General features: G+C 45.7%; 1 protein-coding gene across 3 annotated transcripts in view; it reads right to left on the reverse strand.

Annotated features, from left to right (window-relative positions):
• FOCAD (focadhesin) overlaps nt 1-23,648 on the reverse strand; it is a 426,882-nt gene that overhangs the window by 317,302 nt on the left and 85,932 nt on the right. For all 3 annotated transcript variants that reach the window (XM_077249466.1, XM_077249485.1, XM_077249475.1), the window contains one exon: nt 22,729-22,830. In XM_077249466.1, the coding sequence (XP_077105581.1) occupies nt 22,729-22,830 (102 nt within the window). The remainder of the gene's footprint in view (nt 1-22,728; nt 22,831-23,648) is intronic.

Raw genomic sequence — 23,648 nt, forward strand, 5'->3', positions numbered from 1 at the left:
GAAAATAATAAAAAGCAACAAGTTATGTACCTATTAGGTCCTAGGGAGTCACTGCGCTTAATCCTACCTAACAGTGGGGGTTGGCACCCTAATTTACTGCGGCAGGCGCCCCCACTCAGCGTCGACTTACCCTCAAAAATCCCTAGAATTCCCTAAATTAGGAATCCTGAAAAACACTAGAAAATCCCTATGAGGAAAAGAAACTACCTAACAGTGGGGGTAGGCGCCCTTATGTGAAGCGGTAGGCGCCCCCACTCCGCGTCGACTGACCCTAGAGTCCCTAAAAAATCCCTAAATAGGGATAGAAAAATAAAGAAATGTCCCAAAACACCCCAACACCCAAAAATCTAGAAAACAAGATAACAAAAACAAAAAATAAGGAAAAAATAAAAATAATATACAAACAGTATCTCAACTCTTGTGTAAATACACAAAGAATATTTATATGTCAGGCATCTGTAGATAAAACAGAATATGCCTCACAAACATTACAAAAGATAGGTGAATGAGATGCAGTAGTATCAATATTGTCCAAGATGAAACATATATTCAACTTCCTGGGTAAAGGAGTAGGTAAATAGAAGATGCCGTCATGCTAAAATACATGTGAATGGTCACCCATTAGTCACCAAACATGAGCCACACAGGCCACCATATATACGATATAAGGATACATACATCATACTCTAATAATGATGGAATACTAACAATAACAGTTAGAATATTAACTCCCTAAAACCCAGGGAAACAAAAAAAGCGCTAAATCAGGATTCAATGTTAATAGCAATAAGCAGGTGCTCAGGACATACACATAATGCAGCAGATAGTACTATTACTGCTTAAAATGCTTACTGAAATATAATATGTCCAACACGACCCACAAGCCTGGGGCCCCCAAAGAGGCAATGTTTCTTAGGTAGGGACACAATCATCCTCATCATCATCAAGATAATACCATAACATTGATACTCATCTGCAGGCTTGTAGAAAGCTTGAAGCACCGCTGGATAGATTCGGTTATCACATCAAGCGCTAGACAACAGTCTCCCCAAACAATGCCCGACGCGTTTCCCCCCCATGGATATAACGGGAGTTCATCAGGGGTTATGTAGCCGCACAAAAATATTAGCTCAGCTCCTATCTCCGTTTTTGGAGAGCGCTTTGTGGTCTTCTGCAGGTATCATTGGATTTTTCCTCTGCTTATCATCCCCAGTCCAACGGCCAGGTGGAGCGTGTAAATCATGTCCTCATATCTTATCTTCATCATTTTACCAATGCTCACCATGATGACTGGGTGTCTCTTCTTCCCTGGGCAGAATTCGCCTACAATAACCACACTAGCGAATCTTCATCCAAGTCTCCTTTTTTTATTGTTTTTGGGCAACATCCCGGCATTCCTCTCCCTGTTCTCCCCACCTCAGGCGTACCGGCGGCGGATTCCTTGTCCCAGGAGTTTTCCCAAATTTGGCAGGAGACTAAAGGTACCTTCACACTGAACGATATCGCTAGCGATCCGTGACGTTGCAGCGTCCTGGCTAGCGATATCGTTGAGTTTGACAGGCAGCAGCGATCAGGATCCTGCTGTGCCATCGTTGGTCAGAGCAGAAAGGCCAGAACTTTATTTCGTCGCTGGATCTCCCGTAGACATCGCTGAATCGGCGTGTGTGATGCCGATTCAGCGATGTCTTCACTGGTAACCAGGGTAAATATCGGGTTACTAAGCGCAGTCACCGCTGTGCTTTCCGGCTGGCATTTACACAGTGCAGAGAAGCACAGCGCCGGGGGACAGACACCGGAATGTAAGTATGTAGTGTTTGGTTTTTTTTACGTTTACGCTGGTAACCAGGGTAAACATCGAGTTACTAAGCGCGGCCCTGTGCTTAGTAACCCGATGTTTACCCTGGTTACCAGGGGACTTCGCATAGTTGGTCGCTGGAGAGCTGTCTGTGTGACAGCTCTCCAGGGACCACACAGCGACGCTGCAGCGATCGGGATCGTTGTCTAGATCGCTGCAGCGTCGCTAAATGTGACGGTACCTTTAGAAGGCCCTTGAAAAAGCTAGCAGCAGAATGAAAAGGTATGCTGACAAAAAGCGTTTGGATGTCCCTCCTTATCGACCTGGCGATAAGGTCTGGCTTTCCTCTCGCTACATCCGACTTAAAATTCCCTCTCAGAAGTTAGGTCCGCGTTACATTGGTCCCTTTGAGGTTTCCAGCCGAATTAATGACGTAGCATACAAATTGAAACTAAAACAAACAAAAAAAGAAAGATCATGCCCACATGGATAGGAACACCTCTATGATGGTATAAAAATTTAATTTTTATTAAATTGACAAAAAGACCTACAGAATAAGCACACATGTGCACACAAAAAACGCAGCATAATGATTAAAAACACTTAAAAAATGCAAATATGCAAAAACACTGCCCAAATATGTGTATACATGTCATATCCCAAGGTGGGGAAAATGACAACCCACAAAACATGAACTTCCCACAGTAAAATGACTACAATAACCTGACTACACAAATGAAAATAACGCACAGATTGATGTTGCAATACCATACATTCCCCTGATAAGGTGCATAATTATTGTGCAGAAAATGACAAAATTGTCAAAGCTTAAATATATGGCTTATGCCCAATGTGAAAAAATGTTTACAAGGGCGTACCAATGACAAATGAGACAATTCAATATTTGAAAGGATAATCAAACCTATATATCTACTATATAATTGTCTAAGGGTACTTCCGTCTGTCCTTCTGTCTGTCACCGTTATTCGTTCGCTGATTGGTCTCGGCAGCTGCCTGTCATGGCTGCCGCGACCAATCAGCGACGCGCACAGTCCAGAAAAAAATGGCCGCTTACTCCCCGCACTCACTGCCGGCGCCCGCATACACCGCTCACACAGGGTTAATGCCGGCGGTAACGGACCGCGTTATGCCGCGGGTAACGCACTCCGTTACCGCTGCTATTAACCCTGTGTGTCCCCAACTTTGTACTATTGACGCTGCCTATGCGGCATCAATAGTACAAAATGTAATGTTAAAAATAATAAATAAAAAAAAAAAAACCTGCAATACTCACCCTCCGCCGCCTTTCTCGCTCCTCGCCACGCTCCCCGGACCGCTCCATTACAAGCGTCAGCTTGCGGTGAGGTCCCGTCCCAGGGCTGGTGTGCGGCAAGGACCTTCCGTGACGTCACAGTCATGTGACCGCAACGTCTTCATAGGTCCTGCTCCCACCAGCCCTGGCACTTGCAATGGAACTCGGCTTCAGGAAAATGGCCGCCGCGATCTCGATCTGCGCACGCGCAGCATCCAGCGGCCATTTTCCTGAAGCCGACCACTACCATCTGCACAGGATCCCAGGAAGAGAAGAGGCAGAACGCAGAGGAGCAGCGACAAGAATGGTGAGTATGATACACTACAAGGGGCCCTCGGATCGTTAGGTGAGTATGTTTATTTTTTATTTTTTGGCCCTATACGTGCCTCGGTAATATACTACGTCACTGGGCAATATCCTACGTGGCTCTGCTGTATACTACAAGGCTGGGCAATATACTACGTGGCTGGGCAATATAATACGTGGCTGGGCAATATAATACGTGGCTGGGCAATATACTACAAGGCTGGGCAATATACTACAAAGCTGTGCAATATACTATGTGGCTCTGTGCAATATACTACGTAGCTGCGCAATATCCTACGTCGCTGTGCTGTATACTATGTAGCTGGGCAATATACTACGTCGTTGGGCAATATACTACGTGACTGGGCAATATACTACGTAAATGGGCCATATACTACGTGGACATGCATACTCTAGAATACCCGATGCGTTAGAATCGGGCCACCATCTAGTATATATATAAGTGTCTCAGTAATGGTACACATGGGACCTGCGGAGGGGGGAGGGAGAGGGGGAACTAAACAACGTAAGGACCCACAACCTCAATCCAATATACAAAAAATACCCCCGTCATACCCACAGTCCAAAGCCATGTAAAAAGGTTTGTAGTGCAATGGGGAAGCAGAGTGTGGGATAGGCTCCAATACAAATTGAAACTACCTGCTTCTCTACGCATTCCTAACTCCTTTCATGTATCACTTTTCAAACCCACAATTTTTAATCATTTTCATTCTGTTTCGTCACGTTCTCACCAATCTATTTCTTCCGATGCCTCATTTGAAGTTAAGAATATTCTTGCTCAGAAATCTGTCAAGGGCAAAATGTTTTATTTGATTGATTGGAAGGGGTTTGGCCCTGAGGAAAGGTCTTGGGAGCCTCTTGAGAATATCAATGCTCCTTCAGTCTTGAAGAGGTTCCTTTCCAGTTCTAAAGGGAGGGGGAGTAAGAGAGGGGGTACTGTTACACCTCGCAATACTTACCTGTCCGGCCGGCGCGCTCCCGACGCTCCTCCTCGCTCCTCTTCCTCTGCTTTCCCTGGTGTTCGTCCCTTCGGCGGTCCGCGCATGTGCAGATGTGCTTCTCTCACCGCCGGGGTTTCTGGGAGGTCGTGACCCTCTGGCCCCGCCCCAATATGGTTGCGCTCGGTATTTTTTTCCTGCATCTGACCGGGTAAGACGCCTTTGCGTCTATTGCGTTCGCTGGTTAATACCAGCATCTCCTTAGGTTCCTAGGCTCCGTGCGTCTCTTGCTTTGTTTCCAGGTAGTCCCTGCTGTGCCTTCCAGTCCCGTATTCCTGACGTGCCTTCCAGTCCCGTGTTCCTGACGTGCCTTCCAGTCCCGTGTTCATGATGTGCCTTCCAGTTCCATGTTCCTAACGTGCCTTCCAGTCCCGTGTTCCTGCTGTGCCTTCCAGTCCCGTGTTCCTGCTGTGCCTTCCAGTCCCGTGTCCCTGACGTGCCTTCCAGTTCCGTGTTCCTGACGTGCCTTCCAGTCCCGTGTTCCTGACGTTCCTTCCAGTACCGTGTTCCTGACGTGCCTTCCAGTTCCGTGTTCCTGACGTGCCTTCCAGTCCCGTGTTCCCGCTGTGCCTTCCAGTCCCGTGTTCCTGACCTGCCTTCCAGTCCCGTGTTCCTGACATGCCTTCTCATTCTGTGTTCCAGTCATACCTGCCGGTCCTTAATTCCTGCTGTGCCTGCTACTTCCGAGTCTCCCTTGTCTTCGTCCACGTCTGCCCTCATCTTCCTGGTCAGTACGTTGTCTCTTACTACCTCCATCTGTCCGGCGCCTCCGCCATTTAAGCCTCTTCAGTTGCACCTTCTTCCCTCCATCCTCTGATTCCTCTGTTATATCTTCAGTCGTCCCTTTGGCTCCGGCAGTTGCGGCTTCACCCTCCTTGGGCCTGTCCCTAACGCTCCCTGTACAGGGGGTGGCACCATCTGGTTCACTCGCCCTCAGGGGCTCTGAAGTCGTGGCCCAGAGGGTCCACTACCTAGTCCTAACAGGGAGTATGGAGCGGGCGCCGGGCACTGACTGCAGGGGAGTAGGGAGGGACTAATCGGACTGTGGCCGTCGCTGATTGGTCGCGGCAGCCATGACAGGCAGCTGGCGAGACCAATCAGCGACTTGGATTTCATGACAGACAGAGGCCGCGACCAATGAATATCCGTGACAGAAAGAATATCCGTGACAGAAAGAAAGACATAAGGACAGAAAGACGGAAGTGACCCTTAGATAATTATATAGTAGATTGGGCTGCTCGGATAAGGGGTTTTTATTGTTTATAAACCAAATCTGAGAAAAAAAAAAAACCAAAACAAAACAAAAAAAACCCTGCAGCATGCACTAGTCTTTTCCATATGTCTATGGGTATGCAAAAATACAACAAACACGGATTCTATGCAGATCAGCCATATAGCGTCCAATTTTATGGATACATTGCAATTGTTAGCTTGGGAAACTGTTTTAGGGGATGCATTTGTGCAGGGGTGCATTCGTGCACTATCATTCGTGTACATTTATTCAAAGTACTTTTTCTAAGTACTTGCAGTTATAACATGGCAGTTAGACAGGGCAGGAGACAGGTAAGACAATCTAAATCTATTCCCTGTTCATTTGGAACAGAACAAATACTCACTATATGTATTTGTATAATCTATATCCTGGCTGCCGCATTCACACACTTTCACGGCCCTTGCATAAACCCTTTACACTCCATCCATATCGGCCCCTCTGTCCTTGCCTCTCCTATGTATAGCACTCATGCTCTGTTCACATTGGTTAACAGCGCAGATCCATTCAGTCCCACCATCCAACACAAGAGACGCTCTCACAAATCACTTAACCATCTGCTCACTCTTTCTATCCTCCTTCTCCTAGTTGCTGGAGACATCTCTCCCAACCCCGGCCCCCCATGTTATAGCTAGTCAAACCTCCCAATTGCTACACCCAGAAACCCCTCTAACCTTATTAATATTCCATGCATGCCTTCTGTCTCTTTCAATTGTGCCCTTTGGAATTCTCGCTCTGTGTGTAAGGCCGGTTTCACACGTCCAGATAATTCCGGTACCGGATAAATCGGTACCGGAGTTATCCGTGTCCGTGTGCTCACGTGGCACATCCGTGTGGCACACGTGTGCCGCCTGACGACCACACGGACCATGCAGGAGAGACAGGGCTACAGTAAGCGCTGTCCCCCCTGCGTGTGGTGCTGAAGGCGGCATTCATATCTTCTCCCCTGCAGGAGAGAAGAGATGAAAGATCAAGTTTTTGTTCTTTTTTTTGTTAAAAATAAAGTTTGCAGGTGACCCCCCGCCTCCCATCCCCAGTGCGCCGCCCGGCCCCTTGCAGAGAAATACTCACCCAGCTCCCGCGATGTCTCCTCTCAGCGCTGGCAGCTTGTCCTGTGTGAGCGGTCACGTGGGACCGCTCATTACAGTGATGAATATGCGCATATTCACCACTGTAATGAGCGGTCCCACGTGACCGCTCACACAGGACAAGCTGCCAGCGCTGAGAGGAGAGTGGAGACATCGCGGGAGCTGGGTGAGTATTTGTCTGCAAGGGGCCGGGTGGCGCACTGGAGATGGGAGGCGGGAGGTCACCTGCAAACTTTATTTTTAACAAAAAAGAACAAAAACTTGATCTTTCATCTCTTCTCTCCTGCAGGGGAGAAGATATGAATGCCGCCTTCAGCACCACACGCAGGGGGGACAGCGCTTACTGTAGCGCTGTCTCTCCTGCGGGCGGTACGTGCACACGGAGGAGAGTGCACACTGTTCTCCATGTGCACATGTGCAGGACGTATTGCTGTACGTGATGCCGGAGAAAAACGGACATGTCTCCGTGTTTTCAACACGGACACACGGTCCGTGAAAACACGAAGACATGTGCATAGACCCATTCATTTGAATGGGTCTCCGTGTGTCAGTGTCTCCGGTACGTGAGAAAACTGTCAGTACACGTACCGGAGACACTGACGTGTGAAAGAGGCCTAATAAACTCTCCTTCATTCATGACTTCTTCCTATCTAATTCTCTTAATCTCCTGGCTCTTACTGAAACCTGGATCCAGCAGTCAGACACCACCGCTGCTGCTGCTCTTTCATATGGTGGACTACACTTTTCTTATACCCAAAGATCAAACAACAGAGCAGGTGGAGGCGTTGGTCTGCTCCTTTCACCCAAATGTACCTTCCAAGTTATCCCCCAAGTACCCTCACTTGTCTTCCCTTCCTTTGAGGTCCATGCTGTCAGACTCTACATCCCCTTCTCCATGCGAGTGGCAGTGGTGTATCGTCCTCCCGGCCCCTCTCATCAGTTCCTGGATCACTTTGCCACCTGGCTTCCACACTTTCTTTCCTGTGACACCCCCACCCTCATCATGGGTGATTTCAACATCCCCATTGCTTCTCCCCTCTCCCCATCTGCTTCTCACCTTTTATCTCTAACCTCCTCTTTCGGCCTCTCGCAGCATACTAACTCTCCAACGCATGAAGATGGAAACTCCCTTGACTTGGTCTTCTCCCGGCTTTGCTCAGTGGACAATTTCACAAACTCCCCTCTCCCGCTCTGTGACCACAACCTTCTTTCATTATCTATCAAGAACTGCCATCTCGCTCAGGTCAACCCCACTTTCCACACTTATAGAAACATACAGGCCATTAACACCCAGAAACTTATGAAGAACTTGCAGTCCTCATTGGCCCCAATCTCCTCAATCTCATCTCCTGATTCTGCTCTGAAGCATTACAATGATACCCTGCAAAGTGCCCTGGATGAAGCTGCACCTCCTATACATAGAAGAACTCAGCACAGACTGCGACAACCGTGGCACACGCTGCAAACACATTTCCTGCAGCGGTGCTCCAGGTGCACCGAACGTCTGAGGAGAAAATCTAATCTACCCGAAGATTTCATCCATTATAAGTTCATGCTAAAAACATACAACTCTGCCGTTCACCTCTCCAAACAAACCTATTTCAACACCCTCATCACCTCACTGTCCAATAACCCTAAACATCTCTTTGACATTTTCCAGTCCCTACTCAACCCAAGAGTGCAGGCCCCAACCACGGTTCTCCGCGCTGACGATCTAGCCAATTACTGCAAAGAAAAAATTGACCACGTTCGACAGGAAATCATCTCCCAATCTCTTCATACCATGCACTGTCCACCCTCCCCCACTGCATCTAGTTCACTCTCTGACTTTGAACCAGTTACAGAAGAAGAAGTAATCAGGCTCCTTGCATCTTCTCGCCCGACCACTTGCACCAGTGACCCCATTCCGTCACATCTCCTCACTCACCTCTCACCTAACAAAAATATTCAACCTCTCTCTCACTTCCGGTATTTTTCCCTCCTCATTTAAGCATGCCATCATACATCCATTACTTAAAAAAACATCCCTCGATCAAAACTGTGCCGCTAATTATAGACCTGTCTCTAATCTTCCCTTCATCTCTAAACTCCTCGAACGCCTGGTCCACTCCCGTCTTACCCGCTATCTCTCAGAAAACTCTTCTCGACCCTCTTCAATCTGGCTTCCGCTCTTTACACTCTACTGAAACTGCCCTCACTAAAGTCTCTAATGACCTACTAACAGCTAAATCTAATGGTCACTACTCCATGATAATTCTCTTGGATCTCTCCGCAGCATTTGACACTGTGGATCATCAGCTCCTCCTCACTATGCTCCGCTCCATCGGCCTCAAGGATACCGTTCTCTCTTGGTTTCTCCTCCTATCTCTCTGACCGATCCTTCACTGTATGTTTTGCTGGTTCCTCCTCATCTCACCTTCCCCTTACTGTTGGGGTTTCTCAAGGATCACTCCTGAGCCCCCTCCTCTTCTCTTTGTATACTGCCCCTATTGGACAAACAATCAGTAGATGTGGTTTCCAGCACCATCTCTATGCTGACAACACCCAATTATACACCTCTTCTCCTGATATCACGCTGACCTTTTTAGAAAACACCAGTGATTGTCTTACCTCTGTCTCTAACATCATGTCCTCCCTCTATCTGAAACTGAACCTGTCAAAAACTGAACTCCTCGTGTTCTCTCCCTCTACTAACCTACCTTTGCCTGACATTGCCATCTCCGTGTGCGGTTCCACCATTACTCCAAAGCAACATGCCCGCTGCCTTGGGGTCATCCTTGATTCCGAGCTTTCATTCACCCCCACATCCGACCACTGGCTCGCTCTTCTTATCTGCATCTCAAAAACATTTCTAGAATTCGCCCTTTTCTTACTTTCGACTCTGCAAAAACTCTTACTGTTTCACTTATTCATTCTCGTCTGGACTATTGTAACTCTCTACTAACCTGCCTTCCTCTTACCAAACTCTCCCTGCTCCAATCTGTCCTGAATGCTGCAGCCAGGATCATATTCCTCACCAACCGTTACACCGATGCCTCTACCAGTCATTACACTGGTTACCCATCCACTCCAGAATCCAGTACAAAACTACTACCCTCATCCACAAAGCACTCCATGGCTCAGCACCACCCTACACCGCCTCTCTGGTCTCAGTCTACCACCCTACCCGTGCCCTCCGCTCCGCTAATAACCTCAGGTTAGCATCCTGAATAATCAGTCTCACTCCCGTCTCCAAGACTTTACACGTGCTGCGCCGATTCTTTGGAATGCTGTTATGATCCCAATGGCAAGGGACCTCAGAGATTAAAGCAAAGTCTGCAAACATAAATACCAGCTCATAGGGAAGTGGTAACTAGGCTGACCATATAGCTGATCCTAGCACAAACACTAACAGTAGCCGGGGAACGTGCCTACGTTGATCCTAGACGTCTCGCGCCAGCCGGAGAACTAACTAACCCTATCAGGGAAAATAAGACCTCTCTTGCCTCCAGAGAAAAGACCCCAAAGAAATACAAGCCCCCAACAAATAATAACGGTGAGGCAAGAAGAAAAGACAAACGTAAGAATGAACTAGATTTTAGCAAAGAGAGGCCCACTGACTAAATAGCAGAAGATAGTAAGATGACTTATATGGTCAGCAAAAAACCCTGCAAAATATCCACGCTGAATATCCAAGAACCCCCAAACCGACTAACGGTGAGGGGGGAGAATATCAGCCCCCTAGAGCTTCCAGCGATATCAGGAATCACATTTTGTATAAGCTGGACAAAAATAAGAACAATGCAAATAAACAAAAGTAAGAAAGCAGGACTTAGCTTATCTTGAAAGAACCAGGACCTGAAGACAGGAGCAAACAGAAATGAACTGATTACAACGATGCCAGGCACTGGACTGAGAATCCAGGAAGTTTAAATAGCAACACCCCAGGCCTAACGACGCAGGTGAGTACCAACCTGGGAAAAGACAATCCAAGTGCCAAACCACAAGAGACCACAAGAGGGAGCCAAAAAGTATAGTTCACAACAGTACCCCCCCTTTAAGGAGGGGTCACCGAACCCTCACCAAGACCACCAGGGCGATCAGGATGAGCAGCGTGGAAGGCACGAACCAAATTGGCCGCATGAACATCCGAGGCGACCACCCAGGAATTATCCTCCTGACCATAGCCCTTCCATTTGACCAAATACTGAAGCCTCCGTCTAGAGAGACGAGAATCCAAGATCTTTTCCACCACGTACTCCAACTCGCCCTCAACCAACACCGGAGCAGGAGGCTCAACAGCAGGAACCACAGGCACAACGTACCGCCGCAACAAAGACCTATGGAACACGTTGTGAATGGCAAACGACACAGGAAGATCCAAACAAAAAGAAACCGGGTTAAGAACTTCCAAAATTTTATAAGGACCAATAAAGCGAGGCTTAAACTTAGGAGAGGAGACCTTCAGAGGACATACCGAGAAGACAACCAAACCAATTCCCCCACACGAAGTCGGGGACCCACACCGCGGCGGCGGTTGGCAAAACGCTGAGCCTTCTCCTGTGACAACTTCAAGTTGTCCACCACATGATTCCAAATCCGCTGCAACCTATCCACCACGGAATCCACCCCAGGGGAGTCAGAAGACTCAACATGACCCGAGGAGAAACGAGGATGAAAACCAGAGTTGCAGAAGAATGGCGAAACCAAAGTATCGGAACTAGCCCGATTATTAAGGGCAAACTCAGCCAATGGCAAGAAGGTCACCCAATCATCCTGATCCGCAGAAACAAAACATCTCAAATAAGCCTCCAGTGTCTGATTAGTTCGCTCCGTTTGACCATTAGTCTGAGGATGAAAGGCAGATGAAAACGACAAATCAATGCCCATTTTAGCACAAAAAGATCGCCAGAATCTGGACACAAACTGGGATCCTCTGTCGGACACGATATTCTCCGGAATGCCGTGTAAACGAACCACATTCTGAAAAAACAAAGGAACCAGATCGGAAGAGGAAGGCAACTTAGGCAAAGATACCAAATGGACCATCTTGGAAAAACGATCACACACCACCCAGATGACAGACATTCCTTGAGACACCGGCAGATCAGAAATGAAATCCATGGAAATGTGTGTCCAAGGCCTCTTCGGGACAGGCAAGGGCAAAAGCAACCCGCTAGCACGAGAACAACAAGGCTTAGCCCGAGCACAAGTCCCACAGGACTGCACAAATGACCGCACATCCCGTGACAAGGAAGGCCACCAAAAGGACCTAGCCACCAAATCTCGGGTACCAAAAATTCCCGGATGCCCTGCCAACACCGAGGAATGAACCTCGGAAATGACTCTGCTGGTCCATTTATCAGGAACAAACAGTCTGTCGGGTGGACAAGAGTCAGGTCTACCAGCCTGAAATCTCTGCAACACACGTCGCAAATCAGGAGATATGGCCGACACGATTACTCCCTCTTTAAGAATACCAGCTGGCTCCGAGACTCCAGGAGAGTCAGGCACAAAGCTCCTAGAAAGAGCATCAGCCTTAACATTCTTCGAACCAGGCAGGTACGAGACCACAAAGTCAAAACGAGAGAAAAACAATGACCAACGAGCCTGTCTAGGATTCAGGCGCTTAGCAGACTCAAGATACATCAGATTTTTGTGATCAGTCAAGACCACCACACGATGCTTAGCACCCTCGAGCCAATGACGCCACTCCTCAAATGCCCACTTCATGGCCAACAACTCCCGATTACCAACATCATAGTTCCGCTCAGCAGGCGAAAACTTCCTAGAGAAAAGGGCACATGGTCTCATCACAGAGCAACCAGAGCCTCTCTGCGACAAAACAGCCCCAGCACCGATCTCAGAAGCATCCACTTCAACCTGAAAGGGAAGTGCGACATCAGGCTGGCACAAAACAGGCGCCGAAGTAAACCGGCGCTTCAGCTCCTGGAAGGCCTCCACGGCTGCAGGAGCCCAATTAGCCACATCAGAACCTTTCTTGGTCATATCCGTCAAAGGTTTAACAACACTAGAAAAGTTAGCGATAAAGCGACGGTAGAAATTAGCAAACCCCAAGAACTTCTGAAGACTCAATAGACGTGGGTTGAGTCCAATCATGAATAGCTCGGACCTTGACTGGGTCCATCTCCACAGCAGAAGGGGAGAAAACAAAACCCAAAAAGGAAACCTTCTGCACTCCAAAGAGACACTTTGAGCCCTTCACAAACAAAGCATTATCACGCAAAACCTGAAACACCATCCTGACCTGCTTTACATGAGAATCCCAATCATCCGAGAAAACCAGAATATCATCCAGATAAACGATCATAAATCTATCCAGATACTTCCGGAAGATATCATGCATAAAGGACTGAAACACTGAAGGGGCATTAGAGAGCCCAAAGGGCATCACCAAGTATTCAAAATGACCTTCGGGCGTATTGAATGCAGTTTTCCATTCATCTCCCTGCCTAATGCGCACAAGGTTGTACGCACCACGAAGATCTATCTTGGTGAACCACTTGGCACCCTCAATCCGAGCAAACAAGTCTGACAATAGTGGCAAAGGATACTGAAACTTAACAGTGATTTTATTCAGAAGCCGATAGTCTATACAAGGTCTCAAAGACCCGTCTTTCTTGGCCACAAAAAAGAATCCCGCACCAAGAGGGGAAGAGGATGGACGAATATGCCCCTTCTCCAAAGACTCCTTGACATAAGAACGCATCGCGGCATGCTCGGGTACTGACAAAGTAAATAATCGTCCCTTAGGAAATTTACTGCCAGGAATCAAATCTATAGCGCAGTCGCAGTCTCTATGAGGAGGAAGAGCACTGGACCTGGACTCACTGAATACATCCTGATAGTCACACAAATACTCAGGAACTTCTGAAGGAGTAGAAGTAGCAATAGACACCGGCGGAGAATCGCAATGAATTCCCTGACAACCCCAACTCGACACAGACATAGCCTTCCAATCCAAAACAGGATTATGGGTCTGTAACCATGGCAGACCTAAAACGACCAAATCATTCATTTTATGCAGAACAAGAAAACGAATCACCTCCCGATGTTCAGGAGTCATGCACATGGTCACTTGTGTCCAATACTGCGGTTTATTTTCCGCCAGTGGCGTAGCATCAATTCCTCTGAGAGGAATAGGAACTTTTAAAGGCTCCAAAACAAAACCACAGCGCTTGGCAAACGAAAAGTCCATAAGACTCAGGGCAGCACCTGAATCCACAAATGCCATAACAGGGTAGGAAGACAATGAACAAATTAAAGTCACAGACAAAATAAATTTAGGCTGCAAATTACCAATGGTGACACGACTGACAACCTTGGTTAGGCGTTTAGAGCATGCTGATATAACATGTGTAGAATCACCACAGTAAAAACACAACCCATTCTGACGTCTATGATTTTGTCGTTCGGTTCTTGTCAGGATTCTGTCGCATTGCATTGAGAAAGGTGTCCGTTCAGAAAACACCGCGAGAGGATTAGCGGATTTGCGCTCCCGCAAACGCCGATCAATTTGAATAGCCAGTGCCATAGAATCATTCAGACTTGTAGGAATTGGAAAACCCACCATCACATTCTTAATGGCTTCAGAAAGGCCATTTCTTAAATTTGCGGCCAGAGCACATTCATTCCATTGAGTAAGCACGGACCATTTCCGAAATTTTTGGCATTACACTTCAGCTTCATCCTGGCCCTGAGAGATAGCCAGTAGAGCTTTTTCTGCCTGAATTTCAAGATTAGGCTCCTCATAAAGCAATCCGAGCGCCAGAAAAAACGCATCAACATCCGCCAATGCCGGATCTCCTGGCGCTAACGAGAAAGCCCAATCCTGAGGGTCGCCACGTAAGAAGGAGATAACAATTTTAACTTGCTGAGCTGAATCTCCAGACGAACGAGGTTTCAAAGATAGAAACAATTTACAATTATTCCTAAAATTCCTAAATTTAAATCGATCTCCAGAGAACAGCTCAGGAATAGGTATCTTAGGCTCTGACATAGGACTGCTAACAACAAAATCCTGAATGCCCTGCACTCGTGCAGCAAGCTGATCCACACTAGTAATCAAGGTCTGAACATTCATGTCTGCAGCAAAGCTTCAAGCCACTCAGAGATAAAGGGGAGGAAGAAAGGAAAAAAAAACAAAAAAACCTCAGAACTTCTTTTCTTTTAATCCCACTTCAGCAATGCATTAACTATTAACGGCCTGGCATACTGTTATGATCCCAATGGCAAGGGATCACAGAGATTAAGCAAAGTCTGCAAACATAAATACCAGCTCATAGGGAAGTGGTAACTAGGCTGACCATATAGCTGATCCTAGCACAAACACTAACAGTAGCCGGGGAACGTGCCTACGTTGATCCTAGACGTCTCGCGCCAGCCGGAGAACTAACTAACCCTATCAGGGAAAATAAGACCTCTCTTGCCTCCAGAGAAAAGACCCCAAAGAAATACAAGCCCCCAACAAATAATAACGGTGAGGCAAGAAGAAAAGACAAACGTAAGAATGAACTAGATTTTAGCAAAGAGAGGCCCACTGACTAAATAGCAGAAGATAGTAAGATGACTTATATGGTCAGCAAAAAACCCTGCAAAATATCCACGCTGAATATCCAAGAACCCCCAAACCGACTAACGGTGAGGGGGGAGAATATCAGCCCCCTAGAGCTTCCAGCGATATCAGGAATCACATTTTGTATAAGCTGGACAAAAATAAGAACAATGCAAATAAACAAAAGTAAGAAAGCAGGACTTAGCTTATCTTGAAAGAACCAGGACCTGAAGACAGGAGCAAACAGAAATGAACTGATTACAACGATGCCAGGCACTGGACTGAGAATCCAGGAAGTTTAAATAGCAACACCCCAGGCCTAACGACGCAGGTGAGTACCAACCTGGGAAAAGACAATCCAAGTGCCAAACCACAAGAGACCACAAGAGGGAGCCAAAAAGTATAGTTCACAACAGAATGCACTACCTAGGTTAATACGATTAATCCCCACAGTTTTAAGCGTGCCCTAAAAATTCATTTGTTCAGATTGGCCTACCGCCTCAACGCATTAACCTAACTATCCCTGTGTGGCCTATTAAAAAAAAAAAAAAAAAAACATAGTCAGGTACCTCGCATCATGTTCTTATACACTTTATGCAGTTAATAGCCCTCTGTGTCTGTACTGCTACATACTTAGGCAGTTAACTGGTTCATGCAGCTTTACATGAACACCCGAGCCTTACACTATGGCTGGTCCAAATAACTAAAGCAATTGTTACCATCCACCTCTCGTGTCTCCCCTTTTCCTCATAGTTTGTAAGCTTGCGAGCAGGGCCCTCATTCCTCCTGGTATCTATTTTGAACAGAGATTTCTGTTATGCTGTAATGTCTATTGTCTGTACAAGTCCCCTCTATAATTTGTAAAGCGCTGCGGAATACGTTGGCGCTATATAAATAAAATTATTATTATTATTTTAATTTTATTAACTGCTAATGTGTAATAACAGATGCCAGACCCCCCAAAAAAGCCATACGAAAGACAATACAGATGAAAAATCGTCCGTCTGTCTAGATGATACTTGGACGATTTCACGCTCATGTGAACTTTGGCTCAGGCCGGCTGCAGACAAGCGTATAAAAAAAATCATCAGAGTCTCATTCATTTTCATCGATGTGGCCGTTTTTTACATTCATGTGACCTCCGGGTGTGATCTGTTTTCATACATCTAAATTAAACTGAAAAATGCACATGATCAAATACAGTTTCCTCCAAGTATGAACATGTTAGAGATTTTTCTAATGTTAAAATGTTAATTTTTGAAGTGGATTGGACATGGAAAAGCTACAATCCATGGCAGAAGTCTGGAGATGGAATACGTTGCCTATCTTCCCTAACACACAGCCTTACACTGGATTCCCTGATAATTTACAGATTGTAGCACTCCTTCACTCACTAGCTCCATTCAAGAAATGGGAAAGTGAAAATGTGTAATTTAGCAATGTATCTTGACTGATTTATAACAGTTTCCTCAACATTACTCAGCTCTAATATTTCACATGTTGTCATGCAGAGCAGTATGATGCCAAGACAGCTCTCTGTTGGCTTTGTAGAGTGAGCCAATTTGTACAATATATGTGAAGATGATTTTGGCAGCTTGGGACAATAACATGGCGGTAGCTTCCAGAGCCCCTCCTTGATATCCCCCGGCTGTGTACACTACCCCTGCTGTCACTGTTAGCTGCCTATGTGAAGCCTCTGACAAGGAAGATGAAGCCAATAGTAACAAACCCAGACATGCTTTGGTGTGCAGAGGGAACATTTTATTCTATGCAAACATCCAGGAACCTACTGGACGTTAAGGAGGAAATCTGGGACTTTAAAAAAAGGCATATAGTTCCTAACAGAGGCAACCACCTGTCTGTTGAACCTGGCGCCAGTCATTGACCGCTCCTGCCAGAGATTCAGCTACTCTCTGTCAACAGAGCAGTGGTTTCTCTTCCTGTTGACAAGGTGGGACTACTGGTGTCATGCTGATTGACAACCGGCATCCCCCAATAAGGCAGGTAATAGCCAGTTGTCAATCAGCATGACACCAGTAGTCCTGCCCTGTCAACAGGAAGCAAAACTGCTGCTCTGTTTAGAGGGAGCAGCTGAATGTTCGGCAGGAGCGGTCAATGACCAGTGCAACAGACAGGTAGTTGCCTCTGTTAGCAGCCACATGCCTTTTTTTTTTTTTAAAGTACCGAATATCCCCTTTAACATTAATGAATTTACATAAGGCCATTATCTTATTAGGAGATATACAAATGAATGTACCAAAAGTAATATTTAGACTATGTCAATTTACAGTCTTCACTGCTAGAATCCATATTGCTTCCAAGATGGAAGTCCTCATTTTTACAGCCATCAACGGTTGGATCATGTGTTAATATTATGCGGTGTGAAAATTAAGCACCATTAGGCTGCCGTCACACTATCAGTATTTGGTCAGTTTTTTACCTCAGTATCTGTAAGCCAAAACCAGGAGTGGGTGATAAATACAGAAGTGGTGCATATGCTCCCATTATACTTTTCCTCTATTTGTTCCACTCCTGGTTTTGGCTTACAAATACTGAGGTAAAATACTGACCAAATACTGATAGTGTGACGGCAGCCTAAGCAGCATGGTACAGAAAGATTCGTCAGATGTGGGCACTGTGGCCATGCATCTCCTATGGTCCGGAGGTACGGCATTATATATTCATCTAATCTGCTTTCTTTGACCTATAAGTGCCCTTCCTATTTGTCTATTTTGATTCTGGAAGGGTGTGCATGCCATGTCAACAAGTTCCTTGAGATATTCATGCTTCTCAGACAGACAACCTTCTACGAGCCTGTAACCTTACATGCTGCATTAAAATATGTTCGTTTTCTGAACTGTATTTTATTTTTAACACTTAATAAAGTTTATATGTTTGAGACCAACATTATGCATCAATATATTATTTATTTCTATTAATTAGTGCCAACATCTTCCACAGTGTCATTACTTCCAATGAAGCATTGCTTTAAAAAAATGCTGTTACAGAGCAGCTCAAGGGCTTCAGTATGTTTTATTTATAAAGTAACCATCATTTTAAGTTACCGTATAATCTCGAGTATAAGCCGACCCGAGTATAAGCCGACCCCCCTAATTTTGCCACAAAAAACTGGGAAAACTTAATGACTCGACTATAAGCCTAGGGTGGAAAATGCAGCAGCTACCGGTAAATGTCAAAAATAAAGATAGATACCAATAAAAGTAAAATTAATTGAGACATCAGTAGGTTAAGTGTTTTTGAATATCCATATTGAATCTGGAGACCCATATAATGCTCCATACAGTTCATGATGGGCCCCATAAGATGCTCCATAAAAAATACACCCCATATAATGCTCCATACAGTTTATGATGGCCCCATAAGATGCTCCATATTAAAATATGCCTCATATAATGCTGAACAAAGGTTAATAATGGCCCCATAAGATGCTCCATAGGGACATTTGCCCAATATAATGCACAAATGTTGATTATGGCCCCATAAGATGCTCCATATAAATATTTGCCCCATATAATGCTGCAGAAACGTTGATTATGGCCAAATAAGATGCTTCATATAGATATTTGCCCCATATAATGCTGCAGAAACGTTGATTATGGCCCCATAAGATGCTCCATAAAGATATTTGCCGCATAGAGTGCTGCAAAAATGTTGAATATGGCCCCATAAGATGCTCCATAAAGGTATTTGCCCCATATAATGCTGCACAAACGTTGAATATGGCCCCATAAGATGCTCCATAGAGAGATTTGCCCCATATAATGCTGCACAAACGTTGATTATGGCCCCATAAGATGCTCCATATAGATATTTGCCCCATATAATGCTGCACAAATGTTGAATATGGCCCCATAAGATGCTCCATATAGATATTTGCCCCATATGATGCTGCACAAACGTTGATTATGGCCCCATAAGATGCTCCAGAGATATTTGCCCCATATGCTGTTGCTGCGATTAAAAAAAAAAAAAAAAAAGACATACTCACCTCTCGTCGCTCAGGCCCCCGACACTTGCAATACTCACCGGTCCTCATTCCGGCGTCGCTGTGTCTTCCGCGTCCTCGGCACTAACGTTCAGGCAGAGGGCGCGGACTAACCACATCATCGCGCTACCCATTATACTCACCTGGTCCTGACGAGGTCCCTGCATCTCCGGTCTCTGACAGCTTTTCCAGCGTTGAGCAATCACCGTTACTGCTCATTACAGTAATGAATATGCGGCTCCACCCCTATGGGAGTGGAGTCGTGTCCATATTCATTACTGTAATGAGTAGTACCATATGACCGCTCAACGCTGGAAAAGCTGTCAGCACCCGAAGACCGGAGATGCAGGGACCTCGCCAGGACCAGGTGAGTATGTTATAGCCGCCGCTCCCCCTTCCCCGCCGACCCCGCAGGGACAATGACTCGATTATAAGGCTACTTTCACACTAGCGTCGTGTGACGTACGTTGCAATGCATCGTTTTGATGAAAAAACGCATCCTTCAAAGTTGCCCGCAGGATGCGTTTTTTTCTCCATAGACTTGCATTAGCGACGCATTGCGACGTATGGCCACACGTCAAATCCGTCGTGCGACGGATGCATCGTGTTTTGGCGGACCGTCGGCACAAAAAAAAACGTTCCATGTAACTTTTTTTATGCGTCGCGTCCGCCATTTCCGACCGCGCATGCGCGGCCGAAATTCCGCCCCCGCCTCCCCGGACATTACAATGGGGCCGCGGATGCGTTGAAAAACTGCATCCGCTGCCCCCGTTGTTCATTTATTTCACAACGTCCGTCGGTACGTCGGGCCGACGCAAGACGACGGCCCCGTACCGACTGAAGTGTGAAAGTAGCCTAAGCCGAGAGGGGCACTTTCAGCCTAAAAAAAATGGGGTGAAAATCTCGGCTTGTACTCGAGTATATAAGGTATATTCCGTAACTCAATAGTACACGTGAAAATAAGCAACTTTGTTACATATCTTATGAGAGAAATCTGCTTCTTTCTCCTCCTGGACTGATCAGTCATTCTCAACATTTTCAATTCACAAGTAAGATCTGTATTCAGTGAAAACTTTCCCATTACTGACAGAGGAGATGGAGGCTGCTACTGACACACGTCTATGTAGATGGAAGGAGGGGGGAGCTAGAGGCAGAGCTTCTTCTTCCACCTGTATAGAGAATATTAACAGTAGCAGCCTCCATCTCCTCTTTCAGTGATGGTAAAGTCTTCACTGAATACAGATTTTACTTGTGAATTGAAAATTTTGAGAATGACTGATCAGTCCAGGTGGAGAAAGAAGCAGATTTCTCTCATAAGATATGTAACAAAGTTGCTTATTTTCAAGTCTAATATTGATTTATGGAATAAAAATTGAAACGATTGCTCTTTAAACCAAGAAACATACATATGTGAAGAAGAGATGTATAAGGTATGGAAAAACATCACACTTAGGCTATGCGCACACGTTGCGGATTGGGGTGCAGAATTTTCCGCACAAAATCCGCATCTCCTGGCAGAAAACGCAGGTGCGGATTTGCCGCGGATTTTATGCGTTTTTGATGCGGATTTTGTGCGGTTTTTACCCCTGCGGATTTCTATTATGGAAGGGGTCAGAAACTCTGCAGTTTCGCACAAAAGAAGTAGCATGCTACTTCTTTTGATCCGCAGTGGATTTACATTGTACTGTAAATCACAGTGCAGAACTGCAGTGTTTCTGCATGGAAAAATACGCTGCGGATCCGCACTAAATCCGCATCGTGTGCACACAGCCTTACAGTTCTGCAAGACATTAAAAAAAGTTTCCACCAGTTTTGCCTTTTCTTCATCTTGATTCCAAGATAGCACCCTGCATTGTATTCCACTATACTCTGCTACTAATCCTATGATACATCAGCACAGCATCACATGACCAGCTAAATGCCACAAGGGCCTGTCTGGTCGTGGGCTGCCTTGACTGCTACATTGTTAACAGAATCAGCGTTCTCAAGACACCCATACTGCTAAAGGTACCTTCACACGAAACGACATCGCTAGCGATCCGTGACGTTGCAGCGTCCTGGCTAGCGATATCGTTTCGTTTGACACGCAGCAGCGATCAGGATCCTGCTGTGATGTCGCTGGTCGCTGAATAAAGTCCAGAACTTTATTTGGTCGTCCGATCGCTGTGTATCGTTGTGTTTGAAAGCAAAAGCAACGATACCAGCGATGTTTTACACTGGTAACCAGGGTAAACATCGGGTTACCAAGCGCAGGGCCGCGCTTAGTAACCCGATGTTTACCCTGGTTACCAGCGTAAAAGTAAAAAAAACAAACAGTACATACTCACCTGCTCGTCCTCCAGCGTCTGCTTCCTGACACTTACTGAGAGCCGGCCCTAAAGTGAAAGTGAAAGCACAGCGGTGACGTCACCGCTCTGCTGTTAGGGCCGGAGCTCAGTCAGTGTCAGGAAGCAGACGCTGGGGGACGCGCAGGTGAGTATGTACTGTTTGTTTTTTTTACTTTTACGCTGGTAACCAGGGTAAACATCGGGTTACTAAGCGCGGCCCTGCGCTTAGCAACCCGATGTTTACCCTGGTTACCCGGGGACCTCGGCATCGTTGGTCGCTGGAGAGCGGTCTGTGTGACAGCTCTCCAGCAATCAAACAGCGACGCTGCAGCGATCGGCATCGTTGTCGCTATCGCTGCAGCGTCGCTTCGTGTGAAGGTACCTTAAGAGTTGTGACAGAGCACAAAGTCGCTGACTCCATCATTTACTCGAGCAGGCCTCTCGTATCATTCGATATATTGGTCTTGTAGTAAATCTTCCTTTTGTCCATCCAGAGTAATATTAGTAATATATCCCATCTGGTTCATGGGGACGGGGAGAACATGGGCCTGTGTGATTTCAAATGCCAGGGCTGAATTTCAGCCCCAGTCCGTACCTGCTAGTAACTGACACGTTGCTGTAATCAGGAGGTCTGCTCCTACATTATGGTGGTCCCAGCAAACACCTGGTGACAGATACCCTTTAACTGAGGAGAAATATGAATGGTGAAAAAGAATCCCATTGCTGTGAGACTGCTAGTCTCAAAGCAGACATTTTTCTACAGTGTACGTACAAAGTAAAAAAAAATTAAATAATACAAAATTATAATGATTATTGTGCTTGATTAAACATTTTGTACTCAAGGTTAAATCAAACGTTGGCAGTTCATTTCCCCCTACACTGCAACCTGAATGTTTAGGTTTTAAGTGTTGTTCAAGCATTCACTTTGCCCACAGGCTACCCTTCTGACTTCCACAGTCACTAATGGATATCAGTTGTTAACATTATGGAGATTGAAATGGATTTCAAAATGGTAAATACTTATAAGAAGTGTTGTTTGAGATTGTATTACCAGTCTGGGGACTGTAGAGACATTGCAGAGATCTGCTGCAAAAGGACAGGCCAGCAGCTGGGTCTGTTTTCAAGCATGCTGATAAATGGATGTGGGGGATTCCTAGAAAAAAGGAGAATTAATGCAAAAAATTGATGCTATATGCCATACATATAATACATGATTGTATATGGACCTATAATGCAACATTCTTTATAAATCTTAACGATTCAATTCCACGTCTGTGGTTTATGGCTAATTTACAAGTAAAGCAAATAACAATAACTGAAGTTACTTTCTTCAGATTTGGTGCAGCTATGTTTGTAGTTCTCCAATCATGTTCAGTAGAGTGATCACTTTCAGACTGGATGTACAAGGTGCGAACACAATGCGGATTTCCCACCCATCTACATTCTGCGGAACAGTTCCGCACATAAATTGCCTCATTGTGTGTGTGTTAAAATCTGAAGTACCGCACATGAGCTCTTTGTGCAGATTGTATTGCGGTCTACACTTCTGCAATGCATAGGGTGAAATTCACAACACGCTCCGCATGGAACACGTGCAGACTTTGAAGCGGAAATGCTGGAAATATGCAGCCTAAAATCAGCATCAAATCCGCAACGTGTGTAGCCGGCCTTACCTACCTGCAGATGTATGAAATATAAAAGTCACACTGATAGAACATTTCTCATTCTGTAATTGCTTTTTACAACACTAGCTCAATTCCTTCTGGTGGTACTTTATTTGCTTAATTGTCCCACTTTTAATTGAACTTTAATGATAGCGTTTAATTATGAATAGCAAAAATGTTACATTTTTTCCAGTCACTTTCACATAGCAATTTTTTACCGTTTTCAAGATCTCTGCTTGCCTTCATTCAATGGATACAATACGACTTTACTTACTGTACAGTCAATCTGTCCTGGTCACGATATAAC

The sequence above is a fragment of the Ranitomeya variabilis genome, chromosome 1, assembly GCF_051348905.1.
Source record: "Ranitomeya variabilis isolate aRanVar5 chromosome 1, aRanVar5.hap1, whole genome shotgun sequence".
NCBI lineage: Eukaryota > Metazoa > Chordata > Amphibia > Anura > Dendrobatidae > Ranitomeya > Ranitomeya variabilis.